Raw genomic sequence first — 19724 nt, 5'->3', positions numbered from 1 at the left:
AGGGCCATGCACCTGCTCAGGACCACTGCACCTCTGCTCTGTTGGAGCCGGTGCAGTCTTAGCAGTCACCCCTCAAGGAAAGACTTCCTGTTGGACTTCAGGAAAGACTTGTATTGTGGTCTAATACACTCTGGCTGTAGCTCTGCTCTTTTAAGAACTTGGAGTGGCATCCATAATAAGGGCACAATCATAGTATCTTCCTCAAAGTGCAGCTTTGGGACTGGGGTGAGTTCTGCCCAGACAGGCTTGGCCTGCCCCGCAGGGAGCACTCCCTAGTCTGTTACTTGACAGTTGTTTCCGTTATCTGGTGCTGAGTAACCTCCCAAGAGTGAATGGTTTAAAATACCAATCGTGTTAATGCTGTGATTCTGTGGGTAGGACGGCAGCCACCGCTCCTGGCAGCTGCAGGGTGTCGGCCATAGGAGCTCAGCTCTGCTGGTGCTGAGGAGCCAAGATGGCCGCTGGTGGTTGGCGGTGGCTGTTGGCCACGGCACCTTGGGTTCTGTACATGGTCTTTCTTTCCATGCGGTCACTTGTCACTCAGTGTATCCTGAGCTCTTGATGTGGCAGTTGGCTTCTAAAAGGACAAAAACAGAAGAAGCCACAAGGCTCCTTAAGGCTCCAACTGGAACTTAGCTGCATTACTTCCACCACATTCTGTAGATAAAGGTGATGAGGACTTAGGCAAGGGGGGCTCCTTCCCTGTGTTTTAGGGCAGGAGGTCAACAAACTTCTCTGCTAAGGGCTGGCTAGGAAATATTTTAGACTTTTCTTAAATTTCAGATTTTGCCAAGAGGCAAGAAAGAACAACCGTTCTTGCCAAAAGTCCACTGCAGTCTTTTTTACACACTCGAGTGGAGTCTCGGGGGTCCAAGGATTCCAAAGTCAAATGTAGCCGTCCAGGTCATCAGGAAGTGGTAAGGACCAAATTGTGTGCTCCCCTCAATCCAGATGTTGAAGCTCCATCTCCAGTGTGCTGCCTCCAAAGCAGGCCAAGCTCATTACAGGCAAGACTCAGTCCTCAAAGCCTGCCATAGAGAAAGGCTCTCTGATTATCCCCATCTGACAAATGTCACTCTAAGTTCTTAGAAGAGCAGCTTCAGTGGGGAAGAAAAAGCCTCACATCCAGCAGTAAGAGACGGGCTCTTTAAAGAGGTCATTAAGGTAAAATTAGAGCACGAAGAGGAAGGGACAGAGGAAAGACCATGTGGGGACACAGGGAGAAGGGAGCTGTCTGCAAGCCAGGAAGAGAGGCCTCACCAGAAATCAGCCCTGCTGGCACTTTGATCTGAACTTCCAGCCACCAGAGCTGAGAAGTAAGTACATTTCTGTTAATTAAGCCACCTCGTCTGTGGCATCTTGTTAGGGCAATCCCAGCCAACTAGCAAAGGAAGGTGCATTTGTCAGGGTGGTGGGAGAGAACATACTGCATCAATATTGTTTTCACTCTACCCAAACAGAACAGGAAGGAGGAGTAAGCAAAAATCCCAAAGGTCAAGGGCAGTATTTCAGGTGACCTTGTCCATTCACAGCTCTGTTTACAGAGTGGGGACCAGGAGAGGTGGAAGAGCAAGAACCAGGTGGATGCTAGTGCCACCTGCCACATTCCTGCTATGAGAATGGTCACTTCCCTTGAACTTACTGTGCTTTGATTTCCCCAGTAGTAATGGGGGTCGTGCCCAGCACCATGCTGGCTTAAAAGCTATGTTCAGGGGTAGCTTTGATGAAAATCCAATCCCACTATCAAGAAGGTTCCTGAAAATGTGAGGTTGGGAGAAGAAACAGAATCCAAAGAGGTGTTTGGTTTCTCTTGACTTAAGAAGGGACTGTAGTGGTTAGTTGGACAGGGTGCTGAAGAAGTTGGGTGACTCAAGTCAAATAGAATAGTGTTTTCCCAAAACTAGTCAGTTCGTTATTGCTTCCCTGACTTCTCTTCCTCCATCAGCAGAAGAAGAGCTAGAGAGAGGTTAGCCCCACAGGAGAGCTTACCTAGAAGAATTACACAGAGACTGGAAACAGGAATACCTTCTCCCCACCACACTCAGTACTGTGCATGCCCCATCTGAGGATCATGGAAAATCGTGCCTGCCCAGGACACATTCCTGACTCAGAGAATCACCACGTGGGTGCCGGCATCTTTCTGCCAAGTGAAAACCTGGCACCTTATTCAAAATTCTGCTGGTGCTCCTTCAGAATCAGGCCAGTGGCACCTCCTTTGTAATTACCTCATTACACCTGAGCCAAGAGTGCTGGGGTTTGCAAAAAGCTGGCACACACCTGGCTCCCTGGCCCAGAGCCAAGGAGACACCTGAACCCCAGCATCTGACATTCTTACAGTGAGGTGCCACCGTGTACCGGGGGATGGCACCAACTCTTCTTGGAGTCATCAGAAAAGCGGCCCTCACCAGTGCTTAGCATTACTGGCACCCTGATCTTGGGCTTTCGGCTTCCAGAATTTTTTTTTTTTTTTTTTTAGTTTGGTTTGGGTTTTTTTTTTCTTTTCCAAATCAGTGATTTTTGACCCAGTTAAACTTTTATTCAGTGAAAACAGTCTACATTGAGACAAAAATCATCTTAAAATTTCACAATAGTATAGTAAAATCTCAGCAGAAGGTCTTTCTGTTGTTTTTTTTGTTTTCATCCATCGGGGTTTATTTGCCAAGTGCTGTATTCTGGATCTTGTGGGACATCCCTTTTTTGGTTAAGCTGCCACTAAAGGGTCAGGGAGACCACTTCAGAATTTGGGCTGTGAGAGGGGTCAGCATGGAGAGGCTGGATGGTGGTGGAGGGATGGGGCTCAGCCCCCAGGAGTAACTGCCTGGCCCTCCTAGGGGGATGACCAAGACCAGCTTGTTGTTAGGGAGATGCCAGCCACAGCCCCGAGGGGCACCCTAGACCCCCAGAACTGTACACCTGCTGGGGTCATTGGGTTCACAGGTCACGCACCCTGTCCGTAGTGGCAGCTACCTCACCGTCATTGGTGACATCCCAGAATGGTCTTTTAAGAGCAACAGAATGTCTCCTAGGCACCTGAACATTTGCAGAACAAGAAGAACAAGATGTTCCTGAAGCCGTCTTGGGAGAACTATGTCTTGGATGATGTCTGAGCTTTCTATCGTGATAAGGAAATACAGGCTGACAGGCTCCTCGGGAAGTAAATAGAGGTTGGTTTTTGGCTCATGGCTCTGAAGGTTCATATCCAAGTTCTGGTGGTCCCATTGGTTTGGGACTTTGGAGAGGGTGGCACATCCTGATGGGAGCCTGGGTCAGAGGAGGGTTCCCACGTTGCACCAGAAAGCACTGTCACGATGGAGACATTTAAAACTCTACGTGACAACAGAAAAATAACTGGACTTCATTCATACGTGGCCACAGAATCATATTTCGTCTCAGCTTATGTGGTGTACTTGCTACTAGGATTTTTCTCGGAGTTCATGTTCTATGAGTCTCATATATTTTGAAAAGCAAGGGATTGACTGGTTTAATAACAATGGGATGGTGGAAATGGAGTGCTCTGTGGGGGAATGTATTATTTAATTGAATAGAACGTTATTGAAAAATATATATTATTGAAAAGCATTATTGGAAAGTACCTGGTACTTGATGTGTTCAAAACTCAGATATATAGCATATATTATTGTTGTTACCTTCAGAGAACAATGAAATCATATAATTCTTTCTCAGAAAAATAAAAAAACCACACTACACTGCTTTAAGGGATTTTTTTCATTTTAAGTAACTCAATTATTTAGAAAAAAAGTTTGATCCTTTTTTTTCTTAAACTTCTTCAAATAATGTTCAAAATCCCCAAATTCATTATTTCTACTCCCCTAACTTGCAGTGGACTTGTACTGATGAATGCAGACAAGGTCTTTGTTTATCCTCCTCATATGAATAATGAAATCCATCTTGGTTGTCCCAAATTTGTCTTCCCATCTTGACTTTTTTGGTATCCTTATTAAGAATCACCTTCATTCCTGTAAACAAAAAAGAAAAAGCTTTCAAAACGAAATCAAAGAGAAAAAAGACTGAAGAAATTGGACAAAATATCCAAGAACAACTGTTAAAATATACATGTAATGGGAAGATCAGAAGAAGCAAGAATAACTGAGAATTTCCCCCAAATTAATGTCAAATACCAAACCACAGAACTGGGAAGCCCAGAGGAGATCAAGCAGCATCCATGCAACAAACCAGCGAAACACATCCTACTCCAACTGCAGGAAATCAAACAAAGAGTCCTGCAAGAAGCCAGAGGGGGGACACCTTACCTAAGAAAAGCAAAGGCAGGAAGCGAAGAGGATGGGGTGCAATATTTAAAGTGTTTGGGGTGGGGATACCAATGTCGAATTCTATACCCTGAAAAACATCCTTCAGAAGAAAAATACAGACTTTACATGGAGGGAATTTATTACCAATAGACCTGCCTTGCAAGAAATGTTAACAGAGGTTCTTTAGAGAATGAAAATGATATAGGTCAGACACGTGGACCTACAAAGAGAAAAGAGCATCAGGGGGAGAAAAGGGAACATAAAATAAAAATTTTTATTTTTCCTTTCTTAATTGATCTAACAGATACCGGTTGTTCAACATTACATTAGTAATGGATTCTTTATACACATACAGACCCCACGAAGTGGTATAGTGTCATTTTTTAAATGAACTTGGATTCATTGTGAATGTGTACTGCAAAATCTAGGGCAACCACTAAAAAAAAAAAAAAAAAGTAGTGTCACTTGCTGAGAGAGGAGAGAGAATGGAATACTCAAAACCACAAGAGGCGTAAAAAGAATAGAAGAAAAAACAGAAACAAAGAACAAAGGCAGCAAAAAATCAATAAGCATGATCAACTGCATCAATAATCACTTTGAATATCAGTGGCCTAAATGCACCAATCAAAAGACAAGAGGTTGTCAGGATCAAAAAAACAAAACCTAATGGTGCAAAGTATTTTATTTATAAGAAACCCATTTTAATGATAGCGACATATGTAGATCATAAGTAAATGGATAGAGAAAGATACACCAGCACTAATCAAAAAAGCAGAAATCGCTATGTTAATTTTCAGAATTAACTTCAGAGCAAGTAAAGTTGTCAGGGGTAACTTTTACTTACTGATTAAGGGAGAATTCTTTAAGAAGACATAACAATCCTGTATGCACCTAACAACAGAGTGTCAAAATAAGTAGGCAAAAACTGATTAAGCTGCAAGGAGAAATAGATGAATCCACTATTAGAGTTGGAGCACTCCTCTGTTAGATCCAGCAGGGAGAAAGTGAGCACATGGTTGAACTCAACATCATTGTCAGTCAACTGGATATAGTAGATGTCTGCAGACTGCTTTATCCAGCAATAGCCTGAGCAACCTTCTCAAGCTCCCATGGAACAAGATGCGGACCTCACTCTGGACCATAAAACACACTCTAACAAATTTAAAAGGGTGGGAATCATACAGTGTCTGCTCTCCGACCACAGAAGAATTAAGCTTAAAATCAATAATAGAGCAATAACTGGAAAATCCCCAAATATTTGAAGAGTAAACAACACACTTCTAAATAATGCTTGAGTCAAAGAAATCTCAAGAAAAAGTTAAAAATATTTTGAAATAAATAAAATTGAAAGCACAACTTATCCAGTGTCACAGGAAGCAGTGAAAGCAGTTCTTGGAAATTTCTAAGGTTGTATACAAAACAAACAAGATCTAAAATTAATCCTCTAAGCTCCCACACTGGGAACTACAAAAATATGAGCTAGTTAAGTTCAAAGTAAGCAGAAGAGAAATATTTTTTAAATAGTGTAGAAATCAATGAAATGAAAAACAAAATCAGCAGAGAAAATCAGCAAAAACTAAAACTTTAAATAAAAAGATCCATAAAAGTGATAAGCCTCTTATCAACCCAACAAAGAAAAAAAGAAACTACGAACATTCAGAAATGGAAGAGAGGCCATCACTACCAATCCCGTGGATATGAAAGGAAAAGAAACAAGAACCGTGAACAACTCTGAGCCCAAATTTGATCACCTAGATGAAATGGACCAATTCCTCAAAAGACACAATCCACCAAAACTTCACACAGAAAGAAATGGACCATCTAAAGTCACCTATGTCTGGTTTAGGTTTAGTTTGGGTTTTTTTTTTTTTCTTTTTTCCTTTTTTTTGGGGGGGGGAGGGTATTAGGGATTGAACCTAGGGCCCCTTATCCACTAAGCCCTTTTTATTTTTTTATTTTATAAACGTGCTATTCTGCCTCAGCTCCCAAGTTGCTGGGTTTATTAAGCATGTGCCACCATGCCTGGCGTGTTTTGAAAATCACATCAGTAATTAGTAACTTTCTAAAACAGCACCAGGCCCAGATGGGTTCACTGGTGAATCCTACCAAACAGTTAAGGAAGAAATTACACCAATCTCCTACAGCATGCTCTAGAAGATCAATGCAGATGAAATACATTCTATCTCACCCTAATAAACCAGTGTCACCCTCATAGCAAAACCAAAGACCTTATAAGACAATGACAGACCATGCAAAAACCTGCAACAGAATATTAGCAAATAGATCCCAATGGTGTATAAAAAGAATTAATTGCTAGTTGAAGCCAGCATTAATAATTCTTTGTGCCATTTGATCCACTTCTGATCTTTTCGGGGAGCAGCCTTGGGTAGCCTGATGATTGCTCTCCATTCTCATGGTGCAAAGTAAATAACAAAGAAGGAGGGAGAAGAGGTAGCTACTGTGAATACTTACAGCACCTTTTTTTTTTTCTTTTTTCTTTATTGAGAGTTAAACCACTGAACTACATCCCCCGTCCTCTTTAGTATTTTTTAGTTTTTTTTAAATTTTGAGATAGTGTCTCATTAAGTTTCTGAGGCTGGCCTCTAACCGGTGATTCTCCTGTCTCAGCCTCCTAAATCATAGGATTATAGGCATGCATCATCAAGCCCAGCACTTAAAGAACTTTTATTTATTACCATTAGAGACATCATTTTCTATTATCGCCAATTCTCAGTAAAGCCATAATTTTTGTCTAAATAGAAAATATGTGGTTTGGACTCCAGACGTCCCAAGCTTTTCGTCTTTGGTAATAGTCTTTATTCTTATATAACACATTTTTTTCCCCAAAGATTTCAAATATTACGGATATTTCTCACATGATATACTAGGATCCTTGATCTTAGAGAGCATGTTTTTGCGTATTTTTCCATGTCACGTCTGTCCCTCCAGTTTGATGTGGAATCCCCAGTGTCTCGCTTCTTGGGGTATCAACCAGGCCACAGAAATGAATAGTCAGCCATGAACAGTGGGAGTTAGTGACGGAGGGAGAGGCAGGATATTCTAACACCATGAGAAAAGAGTGAATCCTCAAGTTTTGCTTCTCTGCTAAAAATCAATTTAATTGCATGAGGAGGCAATTTTTAAAAATCTGTGCCCCATCCAGTGTCTGGCATAGAGCAGGCTAGTGTTTGCTTTGTTGGGACTTTCCAGGCACCAGAAAAATCATTATAGACATCTGATACATATTTTTAATATTACTTCTCACACCAAAATGTTTTCTCTATCCTCCTGGAAGCCAGGTTGGTTTATTGTCTTGAGAACTTTCTCCCGCCTGCCTTGCCTGGGGCTGACTCTTATTTCTGATGTCAGGCAGCGTGAGTTCTATATATATAGCCCACTCACCTGCACCTTTTCTACACACAATGCCATTTCATCCCTCACCACCCTGAGAACTGGAAGTCCAGTATCACAGCTGAGTAAATGGAAGCTCAGAGAGGCTAAGCAACTCCCCCAAGGACACAGAGCTCCTAAGGGGCAGAGTTGACCTCTTGTAGTTGGGTTCAGGGCTCTCACCAGTGTGCTTCCTGTGGATGTTCTGGGCTTGGATATGCCACCCCAATGGAGTTTGTTCAGAAGCATCTTGGCTGAGAGTTGGGGGTACCTGACCTCCACCCTGCTGCAGGGCTTCCTGTGTGTCACACTCTGGTCTCAGGCCTGATGCTGTGGAAGGGGACGCAGTCCAGGGAACCTGAGGCCGGTCTTTTCCCAATCTTGCCACTGTTCAACCCAGTAACCTCAAGCAAGCCACTTTGCCACTCTGAGCCTCAGGCTCCTTTCCAAAATGCTGAGGTCCCCTCCATCCTTAGCAGCCCAGCAACCCCAAGGGCCCTTTCGATTTTGCACTTGAGCGGAAAGTGGTGTCTGTGGAGTGTGGTTGGAGTGGATCCACTTGTTCCTCCAAACGACCTTCTAGTGTCTGCCTCTGCTGGGGTGGGCTGAGGGAGTCCCAACAAGGAGTGCAGAGGTGGGTGGCCCATGTTCCCGAGCTCAGGTTCCCAGCTGCCCAAACAGAACACCCAGGAAACAGGTCCACCCTCCTTCTTCCCAAATGGTACTCTTCAGACGTGTCAGACAATGGTTTTGACCATATACACAAAGAGCACCTCTTGGGTCCTGTGTTCCATCCTTGAGAATTTATGATGTTTTTCAAAGCAACTGTAATTTTTCCTTCAAAATAAAATGTTGTTCTTTCTGAGAAAAGGAGGGAATGTTCTTTGTTTCCCTGAGAGTAAAACGACTTGAACGAGGCCATTATTTTGTAATGACAGCGTTTGTGGTTTCAAGTAGAACATGAAATAAACGTGGAGTCCAGTGGAGGAAGGGCCAGCAGGGACCTGTCAGGCGCACCCGATGGTCTCACACGGTCCTTCAAGGCGGAGCCTTCAGAGCAAGTTCTAATGTGGGGCTGGCCTCCTGGTGGCTTCAGCAAGAGTCACCTTCCCCAGGCCAGCTCCCGCCACAGCTGTCCAGGGACCCACATGGGGTCAAGGCTCTCAGTGTAGGAGAGTCCCAGCCCTGTCACTTAGTAGCCTTATGATCTGGAGCAAGCTGCTTGCTGTCTAACCTCATTTCCTCACCTTTGAAGTGGGCCTGGAAAGAATTAAAAGACCCCGGCCTCTGGTGAGTGCCTATGATGGCCATGTTGGTCACAGTTGTAGTTATTGCCAGTGGCATCTAAAACCCTCCCGTGCTGTCCCCCAGGCTCCCCCAGGCCTGAGCTGTCAGAAGGCAGAAGTTCTGAAGCCCCAGCCTCCCTGGGAGGCCTTTGAGTGTGTAGCCTGGCAGAGGGTGAAGGCTGGGTGGCCTTGGAGCCGTGGCCATCCAGCAGCTGTGGGCCCTTGGCCTAGTGGGAGATGAGAGGCTGCCCCTGGTCCCTTTCATGCCCTGGTCCTTTGCCCAGGCTGGAAGAAAGCTCATTCATGCCTCATTTTTACAAAACAGGCAGCCATTTGTCATATCCTGACATTCGCCCTGAGCAATTGGCTCATGTAAGTTTAATAATAATGATCGTGATGACAAATAGCACTAAAGCTAGATGACAGTGGCCCTGTCGGAGGTCTGTCTTCGAAGCCAAAGTTCAACCTCCCATGTGCTACAGGGAAGGCCGCCAACTCTGCGCCGTCTTGCCAAGCCTGCCCCTCTCTTTGTCCGTCGCTCCACGTTGGGAACCCCATTGCCATGGCAGCCCCTGGCCTGGGGCTTCAGAATATCACGTGGCCTGGGCTTTGCTGCAAACCCCCAATGGCCCACAAGTGCCAAAGACACCTGCACCCATCCCTACTTGGGACAGACCCAAGAGAATCTCATGAACTGTCCTGTGCTCTCTGGTCCTCAGCCCAAAGCTGGTGGCTCCCCAGGCCAATGAGAGCCAGAGAACCAGAGCAGGTTGAGGGTTGGTGAAATTCAGAGGGTCTAGACCAGCACTGCCCGATCAGAATGCAAGCCACAACTGCATTTAGCAGCCATGGTTTTAGAAAATTGGAAAAGGAATGGATGACATTAATTTTATTTAACCTAATATGTCTAAAATTAAATAAAAACTTATTAATGAGCCATTTTGCATTTTTATACGGTCTTCAAAATCTGATATGTACTGGTAAGTATTTTATCCTGAAAGCACATCCCAATGTGGACTAAATGGATTTCAAATGCTTTCTAATCACATGTGGCTCATGGTCACTGTAATGGACAGGGTGACTCTGGGGAGCTCAAAAAGGACAGTAAGACCGGCATCCTAAATCATGTGTTGCTGAACATTCGTCTTCAAGTGGGGCTTTCTGGTACTGTTTTCATTTTGCCCTGAGGTTTTGGTCAGTTAGACTTATTTATAGCTGATCACTGAGAGAAAGATAAGCTTTATTGTAACAAGGGACATGCCTGCGCCCTAGAAGTCAGGTCTTGGGACCTCCCCTTTCATCTGGTGTGCAAGGAAAGAGTGATAGACTGTTAACTCCTTTGGGAAGAAATGCTCCGGCTGGATTCTAAATGCTGTCCTGTTATTACTGTTGAAAGCCCTTTGGTGCTCAAGGTGACATTGTATTCTCACTCCAGGGGCTAAGCAAGAGGTTCAATGGGACTGATCAGGGCAGTCACTGGGGAAAGAGCCATTGGCCCTAGGAATGCTGCTTTTATGTCTTGGAGAAAGGAGAGGGTGGCATCCACAGGCGCCATGGGTGTTAATGCCGTAGAGAGAGAGCATGAGGAGCAAGTCGAAGCCACATTGGAGACCCAGTGGTGGGGTAGGGAGGCTCTTCAGGTGGCCCTGGCCTTTAGGATTTGTGACTCACTCTAACAGAAAGAAAGCTCCATGCCCTTGCCTTCTGAGCTTTCCAAACTCAAGCATGGTTTCCACCACCCAGGCGTCCAGTTGGTGAGACTGCTCAGATTTTTGCAGAATATAGAATATGGAATGAAGCAGAGCCCCCCACCCCGGCACCCCGCCCTGTCCTCTTCCTGACAGTTCCCATGGCAGCCCTGGTGCCCAACCCTGCGTATATCAAAACTAAAACACTCTGGGACACTAAATAATAGAGATCGCAGGCAATGGCTTTCATGTGGTTACAAGAATAAAGTTCATTGAAATGTAGTTAATTATAACAACTGAAATGATGGTTTCAAATCTCCTTACATTAATCTCCAAAACTCTTTGATTAATATTTTATTAATCCGAAAGGGAATGTATTTGGAAGCCATAAAGTGTGTCTTTAACACAAGTACGCTAACATGCAGAGCACCACCTCCTAGCTGACTGGCCTTGGACAGCTCCCTCAGGTGCATGAGCCTCAGCCTTCTCACTTACACAGTGGAAATAGCAATAATTTCTGCCCCATCAGATGGCATGAGAAAAAGGGTGTAGAGCATCTCTCATATCAGGTGCTCAGCAAGTGAACTTTATCTTTCAAAGACAACTCCTGTTGCTCTTCTCCTTGGTCGAGTCAGTTTGTAGAAAAGCTAAGTTCTTGAGATTTGCTTACATGGAAGAAGCTTTATTATCAGGTGACCAACTCTCACTGCCACAGTGACCCCTGCAATCTCAGTGGCTTTGCACCATGAATATTTATTTACTCCTGCTCACGCTTAGTGTGGTGCATGTCAGGCAGCCCTCCTCCATCTCGCAGCTAAGCCATCTAGAACGCATGGTGTCAGAATCCCAGGGTCAGGAGCAGGTGGGCATTTAACTGCCTCGACCTGGAAGTGAATCATCACTTCCTCTCACCATCCATTGGCCAGGAGCAGTTACATGGCCCCAAAGCAAAGGAGACTGGGAAGCATAGGGGAGCACCTGGACTGTTTGGTGGGTACTATCTGATGCTGGGTTTGGTCCCTCGATTCTAAGTTATCTTCCGACTTATTAATACAATAGCCAGTTTCTTCAAACTCTTTCCACCTACTCGTTTTTAGGATTGGCCTAGGCTTAGCCTTGCCATGAGCCTAGGTTCTGTATCTCTGGAATTGAAGTGAAATTTTCCACCCCACTGGATTGGAGATGAGCAAAAATTTTCAGGATTTATCCAAGCCATTTTGGGTGGATTCTTTTCTTTGCTCACAGGTGCAGATTAAGTGTACTAAGCTTGTACTAATTAGAGAATGGACAAGCAAACCTCATGCTGCCAATAATCTCAAGGAAATGGCTTTATTTGTGTTGTCTTGAGGTAGGAATCCCACATATATATCAGTCTCGATCCTTTTTATACTAAGGTATCGAGGAACACAGAACTCAGTTCTTTTAAAATAGACCCTTCCAAGTGACCATTACACCCCCGATCTTAATTTTCCTGTGGTTAATATTTCACTTTGGATGGATTTGTTGGAGAAGTATTTTAACAGCTAACCACTGAATGAAGTGCCCCCCCACCACAGCTTTCTTCTTCAGCTTTATTTTCTCCCAGGAACATCTTGAGAATCATACTGCCTATTGCAGTTTTTTCTCTCTGCAAGAGTTGGCCAGGGGAAAGCCACATGTCCTACCTGGAACCACAGATGTATCTTTCTTTGATTATATAAGTCAGATGCAGATCTGCAAAGACTACACAGAGTTGGTTGTGTGAGACAAGAATTGTGTTTATGGAACCTCGTCACATTTTTTTTTTTTTAGAGTATCATTCTAGAGAATAGCACTAGCCGAGACATTGGGACCTGTGATACTTTAAAGGACGAAGTTGGGGCTGGACATAGTGGATACCATGCCTGTAATCCTAGCTGCTTGGAAGGCTGAGGCAGAAGGATCGCCAGTTCAAAGACAGCTTCAGCAACTTAGTGCATCTTAGCAAGTCCCTGTCTCAAAATAAAATATTAAAAAAGGGCTGGAGATGTGGCTCAGTGGTTAAGCGCCCCTGGGTTCAATCCCTGGTGAAGGAGAAGGGGAAGGAGGAGGAGGAAGTTGGACTCCTTAATCCTTTGATTCAAGTCCTCTTCAAAACAGTTGGACTAATTATATTATTTCCCACTAAGATTAAGGGAAGGGGGTTATAATTTGATCAAAATGTTAGTAGTTCTTTATGTTTTCATAGCACCCTATAGTTTTCAAGAGAAGTCTATTCCCATTCACTCATTGGATTATCCCTCCTCCAGTCCTTCTGAGACAGAAAGGTGAGCAGGGTTCCCGTGGTGGATGGTGGAATGCCTCCATTCTTGGGAGCACTTCATATCCGCTCAGCCGTACGCATTTCTGGAGGGCTCCACCTCTGTCAGGTATGTGCAGGAAACTGAGGGCTCCCGTGGAAACAGATGTCAAGACAGGGAACAGATCCAAGTGTATGCAAGGCCATTTGTCCCCTCATTCACTTATTCACTCCTTCATTTATTCTCGAAACAAACAGTTCCTAAGCCTACACTAGTGTCTCCCACGTGACAATATGACATAATGTTTAAAAGTGGAATGCTGGAATAGGAGATTTACACACTGGTCCTGACGCTTATTAACCTTGAGTTTTCCAAAAAAATTTTATCTGGGCAGTTGGGAGATTACATAGTCATTCTTTATCAACGGTTCTGTGGGGGAAAGAGAAACCAGATTAGCTTGTGGTGCCAGGCTAGATCAGCCAAGCCTCCCGGCTATCCACGTGTCTGACACAAAGACTCACTGGTAGTCCCTGTTAATGTCTTCTTTCTGATGAAATTAGGAAAGTGGCGTTTCAGTGTTGCTAACTCCAGGAAAGACTTGGGTAGGGGAGATGTCAGTATTAGGATGCGCACTTTCACTTCTTCCAGCATGACTGGCTGCCCGGCTGGTACCCATCAGGAGGTGTGTTCTAATCAGGTGATCCAGCTGAACCCTGTAGGGCAGATTCCCAAGCAGGAAGGCCTCAATCCAAACCTTACTCTCTCACTTACTACTTGGGCGTACCCTCGAACAGTTCCTTACTTTTTCTTAGCCTCAGCTTTTGTTTTGTTTGGTTTATTTCATTTGGAAGATAGGAATATATTATCCACCCCGTAGGGTTATCGAAGAATCAAAGGAGGTAGTGCCAACTAAGCACCCCTCCCATGCGGGTAAATACTGTGATTTCTGGAACCATGTTTATACTCAGGCATTTGCTAGATGCTGGGCCACAGGGATCAACGTGGTTCCTATCTCCAGAGCATTTTTCATCTACCAGGGTAGAGCCTTTCAACAAATAACTATGTATTCATTACAATTCTGAGAAGTGTTGGAAAGGTGCAGTCCTGTGGAAGGGGAAGTGGACAACAGCTTTATCTGTGGACTGGGGAAGGGCTTCCTTGGTACCAGAAGGTTCCATGGGAGCCTCCCCAGGGGAACAGGAAGAGACCTGAGCTGGCTGTTTACTATGGGATGAAATCGATTTTGCAAACCAGTTTTAAAAGGATGAATTATTCATTAAATTAAGCTGGGGATAAAAGGTTAGCATTCGGGAGGAAGTCTTATTCATACCATGCTCCAATTTTCAGGTAGAATAAACTACTAAATGTAAAAAAGTAAATCCATAAAACAACTAGAAGAAATTATATTAAATATTATTTTACTACTTAGGGGTTGAATGTATACTAGAAAAGCTTGTGTGTTTCTGCTATTAAAAAGCTCATATTTCTGAAGATCCAAAGGTATTATAAACAAAACACAAGTAAATCATCAATTGCAAAACTATTTGTAAAATAGACAACAGAGAGTTGATGTCCTTAAGACATAAAGAGCTCTCGTTAATCAGTAAGAAAAACAAGTGTCCGCATAATCTCAGTGAGAGTAGGGACATTGTCCTTTTTAGATTTTTATCCCTAGTATATTCTCCAAAAGAATGAATGAATGAATGAATGAAGCAATCAATCATGATGGAAAATTGGGCAAAGTACACAGGCAGTCTAAGAAAAGACACGCAGGTGGCTAATTCCCATGTGAAAATGTGAAGTGACCAAAATGAAAATAAGAAGACCATTGAAATTTAACTTTCAATCATCATATGGGCCCATTTTGGAAACAATGACAGGACCCAATGTGGGTGAGAATTCAGGACACCAGCACCGGTTACCGCTGGCGGAGTGTATGTGTGCTTCCATTCTTGAGTAATCTGGAAATGTGTTCTAGAAGTATTGCTTTTGGGTCTAGAACAGTTACTTTGACCCAACTATTCTATATGTTGGAATTAGTCCTACAGGAAAAAATCAGAGGTTTTGCAGAGATGCTCGTGATCTATTTATCAAACTCAGACTACAGATGAGTATATGGGCATAATCCTCATCTGTAAAAATGCATACACAGACGTACTATACCTAGAAAAGAGATGGAAAGATTTTATGTGACAATAACATTATTAATGGGTAGTGAGACTCTAAGCAATTTTAGTTTCCTATATGAGGTTTATTTTTTTCCCTTTTATTTTCTACTGAATGAGCCTTCATGGCTTGGCAAATTAAAAAATAAATAAAATGATTTTATAAAAGAATGATTTTACCTAATGAATGGGAACACGAAAGTAGCATTGGGTAGGGGTTTAAATTCAGTCCAACTAGTTTGAGAGGGCAGTTTGCCATTGTATCAAAAGACTAGAAAAATATGCAGCTCCTTTGATGCAAGAGTTTCCTGTCTGGAAACTGGGATGACATATATCATCTTCAAGTAATAGATTACAGACTTTAATGTTGGTGGGTTTCATGTGCATGTTTATATTCTAGGTTTCCAGAAAAGAGTATACAGAAAATAACAAAGGTAGTAAAAGAAATTAAGGACTCCTCATGAGTTCCTACAGTTATCACTCTTGTCAAGAAGATGGGCTACGAAACTGCCACGTCCAAACATGTGCCCTCTTGTTGGTGTGAACACTTGGGCAAAGCCCAGGGACTTTTCTCACTCTACATAAATATTAGTAATGCATTAAATAAATGGGGGAGGTCTGGCAAGCAGAAAGTTTTCTAATGTCCCAGGACATATAAGTAGACATTCTGGGCCATTAAAAAAAATATCCTAGGACATTTCAAAGTCAAAGCCATATATAAGACGGCAGGATGGTCGTGCCAGGCGCCTTTAGTACAGCTTCACTTCGAATCCTGGGTGCGATCCACGGGCCTGGGTATCGTGGGCTTAGACACAGGGCCTCCCTCAGAGGTCATGAAGCCAGTGTTTTAATGTCACATCACACTTAGAAATTCAAAACAGCATCACTCCCTTCCCCCAAGGGGTGGTTAGAGAATTACTCTGCAGATTCTGGGACCCACAAGGTAGAGGAGGAGGAGAACAAGCTGCCTGTGGACCAGGCACTGACGGCTGCCCACACTTTGCCAATTCATTTAGTCTATTCCTCACTCTGCACATCTTTAACTGAAGCATTTTTTAAAAATCTCAAATGTCGTGTTACCCATGAATACTTCATTTCTCACACATTTCACCCATAAACACACTCATCTGTAATAGAAAAGGACACTTTTATTTAGACACCCTGCAATTACGCCACCTAACAAAATCAGCAAGTCCCTTAACCTCTCACCTAATGTGCAGACCACGTCTTCATTTTTCTCAATTGTCTCAAGATTTCTCTTTTACAGTTGGTTGGTTTGAGTCAAAAAGTTTCAGATATTACACTGTTTGCCTCTTTAAAAATGTTCTAGATCATGAGTCACTCAACGACTGGCTGCCCATCTTTGCACCTCAACATGCAACACAAGGAGACCACAGTATCACTTCATTCTTCCTCCTCCTCTTCATCTTCCTCCTCATCTGGTCACTTTCAGCAAAGCTTAGTTGCAGAGTCTGATGGTCTTACGTATCAGACCCCAGCTCTGAACGACCTCTCTTGTTTTCCAAAAATTAATTCCAACTCAGCGTCCCTACGTTTCCCACCAGCGAGGATTGTTAATTTACCTCGAGATGGTGCTGCAGCATCTCCATGTGGACTTGGAAGAGGAATCCCCAAAACAGGGCTTGGGCAGTGAATCATGGGGCCAGGGTTCTGCATGTGGCCCGTTTGAAGGACCCTTGGTGTGGAAATCAGAGACGGGGATTACCCCGCATCATCTGCATGGACCCATGCCTCTGCACTTGACTTCCTGCTCTCATGGGGCTCTGTGATTTACCACCAAAAATAACTGATGTGTTTGTTCTCACACAGATAATCGCTTACCAGCCGTATGGGAAGTCCGTGGACTGGTGGGCCTATGGCGTGCTGCTGTATGAAATGCTGGCTGGCCAGGTAACGTGGAGCTACGGCCTCCTGTTTGTTTGTTGTGTCCCCTGTGACTGCTTCAGCTCCGGGCACTGATGGAGGGCCTGACAGTGGAGTGCCCTGGTATGGGTCTGACTTCCCTTGAGAGTGTGTTCGGTGCACATGGAAATGATCTTCTATCTCCTGATAACAAAAACTCAAGTGCAGAGCTGCAGCCTGGGGTGCAGACCGTGTGGCTTTCCCGTCACGCCCAAAGCACCCTGCACGTTGATGACAGCAGCGGCCGCTGTAAGTTTCCAGTATCTCCCCACGAGGGTCGGGTTAGGGTTCCCCGCAAGTTTGTCTGCACAGATCGCCCCCCTGGGGCCCACATGCCTAACTAGTGTCATTATTTAAGAAGAAGGTTAAATAAGAGGAAGAATTTGATGGCTCCTCCCATCTCCCGGACTCCCCCTTGGCAGTCCACAGTATCTGCACAAAGATCCAGTGAGGTTGAACTTCCGGTTTAGCAAAGGCCAAGGAGACTTCTCTCAGGGTGTGGCTTGTATCAGAGAACCAAACACAGTGTCGCCTAAGGTGACATTTTCTGTCCTAAGGTGACACTTTCTGATATGATGGCTTTCATGTCATATCTTTAGAGTAAGTCACCCTAGCTGCTTTGGAAACAGCCCGCCTCCAGATCTCAGTGGTAACACACTCATTCTTGGCCTTGTACTGGGGGTGGGGGTAGGGGTGACACTGACCCACATGGTCACTCAAGGACCAGCTTGCTTTTATCCCTGAGTGCCACCAACTCACAGGACCTCAGATTCCTCCAGTGAACTCTCCCCTGTGTGTTGCTATAATTACTCCCTGTAACAAGAGAATGGACAGAAATAGGCTGAGTGGCTGAGCTGCCCCCCAAAAAGTCTTTGTTTCTGGACGGGGTTGCAGCCCAGCGGTACAGCACCAGCTTGGCATGCACAGGGCTTGGGTTAGAACCCAGCGCTGCAGTAAGAGGGAAGGAAGGAAGGAGGGAAAGAGGGAGGGACTCTTCTGACATGCTGCGTCTGTGAACTTGTTTATTCATTGACTAAATGCTTACTGTGTGTTCAGTGATGACAGAGAATGAGACAGACAACAATCCTTACATCAGCGTGCAGCTTAGAGAAGGAGAGACAATAGACTAGTTAGATAAAGAACATGCATGGTATGTTGGTGATAAGAGGAAAAGTAATGAGGCAGGAAAAGAAGATAGAGATGAGCAAAGATTGAAATTTCAGCTAGAATAGACCAAAGGAAGCGAAAGCAAGTGAGACCATGGCTGGAGGAAGACCTTTCCAGCAGCGAGAATAGCAAGTGCAAAGGCCCTGAGGTGGGAGTGTGTGTGGCTGTGTTGAAAGGCAGGGAAGTCACCAGTGTGGTGAGAGCACGGAGCTAGTGGGAGCAGGAGGCTGAGGTTGGAGAAGAAATCATTGGTATGTGAGCAAGGAGGTCATTGCTAGGCCACTCTGGGGTGGAAAGCCACTGATATCTCCTCCATATCTCCGACATTTTGTCTCAAATCTCTTAGGTACTGATGTAGTCTTTGGATATTGAGAGATATAAGGTACTAACCTACATTTGCTCATTCTTTTTCAATGGTGTGAAGACTTGATTGACATCAAAAGAGTGGCTTGTTTATTTGTTTAGATTTTCCCCCTCAATCAAAGCCTGTTCTTAGGCCAAATTTCTTGGTGTCTGAGAACAGAAAAAAAAAGCCAGTTATACATACACAACCACCGACCGTGAGACAGTGGCTGCAAATACAAGCCGTCTGCACCTGAAATTCACTCCCCAATAAAATTTGGACAATACAATTGGACCCTGAATTACCAGCCTCCGGGAGCCACGCTGTTCATGAAGGCACAAGAGGCCAAGTTCCCGTCCTTGATCCCATTTGAGCGTTCGAACTTTGAGCCCAGAAAACAAACCCTGCTTTCATTAAGAGTCTCATTTGCAAAGGACAAGTGAAGCAGCAGAGCGGAACCCTAGGCTGGCTGCCAAGGGCACTCCACAGGCCGTAACATGAGTCAACTCTTGGCCCACAGGAGGGAGTTCCAGAACGAAGTCCTGCAGCCGAGCCCTACCCCTCAGCCCCACGCCTGCCTGCCTTCTTCTCCAGGCCTTCCTGGGGTCTCATTTTCTAGGTGAGAACTCAGGGAGTACCCCACCCGGAAGGAGGTCCCCTTTGGGGTACACACTGAAGTCCTGCCTGCCTCAAAGTCCTCCTTTGAAGGCGTCCTGGCCTGGCCCACACCTTCTGCAGAGCCCTGGGCTCCTGCTCCCCACACCTAGTGGTTCCGTAAACCTGTGGTGTGTTTCCATTATTTCCCTTCCCAGACTCAGAGATAATTAGCCTGCCTTGTGCGCATCCCTTGAAGTCTTCGTAATCTCTATTGAAAATGGTGATTTTTTTTTCTTTTTTTGCAAAAATGACACATCATCTCGCCTTCGGTGCAGAGGCAGGCCCAGATAACAGCCTTTGTTCTCCAAGTCCTCACCTCTCCCGCTGCAAACGGGTAGCGTTCAGGGACCCTCCATCAGCCTCCTTGCAGATTGCTCAATGCAAATTTAAGTGAATTTCTGGTTTGTAATTCAGCCCAGAAAAGATGATGAAGGTTCCTCAGGTATAGCCGCCCAGCACCTCAGACCTGCGGGAACCTCAGAGACCTGGCGAAGAGAATAGATGCAGCCATTGGAAAGGAGGATTCATGATGAAGTTGTTGGCAGGGCTGTGGTCTGAATTTGTTCTCCTTCACCA

At 44.6% G+C, this 19724-nt stretch overlaps 1 protein-coding gene across 2 annotated transcripts in view; it reads left to right on the top strand.

The window, feature by feature from the left end:
* The window catches only part of Prkca (protein kinase C alpha), a 394797-nt gene that overhangs the window by 349773 nt on the left and 25300 nt on the right, over positions 1–19724 (top strand). For both annotated transcript variants that reach the window (XM_027946194.2, XM_071603594.1), the window contains one exon: positions 16889–16969. In XM_027946194.2, coding sequence (XP_027801995.1) covers positions 16889–16969 — 81 coding nt within the window. The remainder of the gene's footprint in view (positions 1–16888; positions 16970–19724) is intronic.

Source organism: Marmota flaviventris, chromosome 17 (assembly GCF_047511675.1).
Source record: "Marmota flaviventris isolate mMarFla1 chromosome 17, mMarFla1.hap1, whole genome shotgun sequence".
NCBI classification, from domain to species: domain Eukaryota; kingdom Metazoa; phylum Chordata; class Mammalia; order Rodentia; family Sciuridae; genus Marmota; species Marmota flaviventris.
The sequence above is the reverse complement of the archived record's forward strand: the minus strand, read 5'-3'. Positions and strand labels throughout refer to the sequence as shown.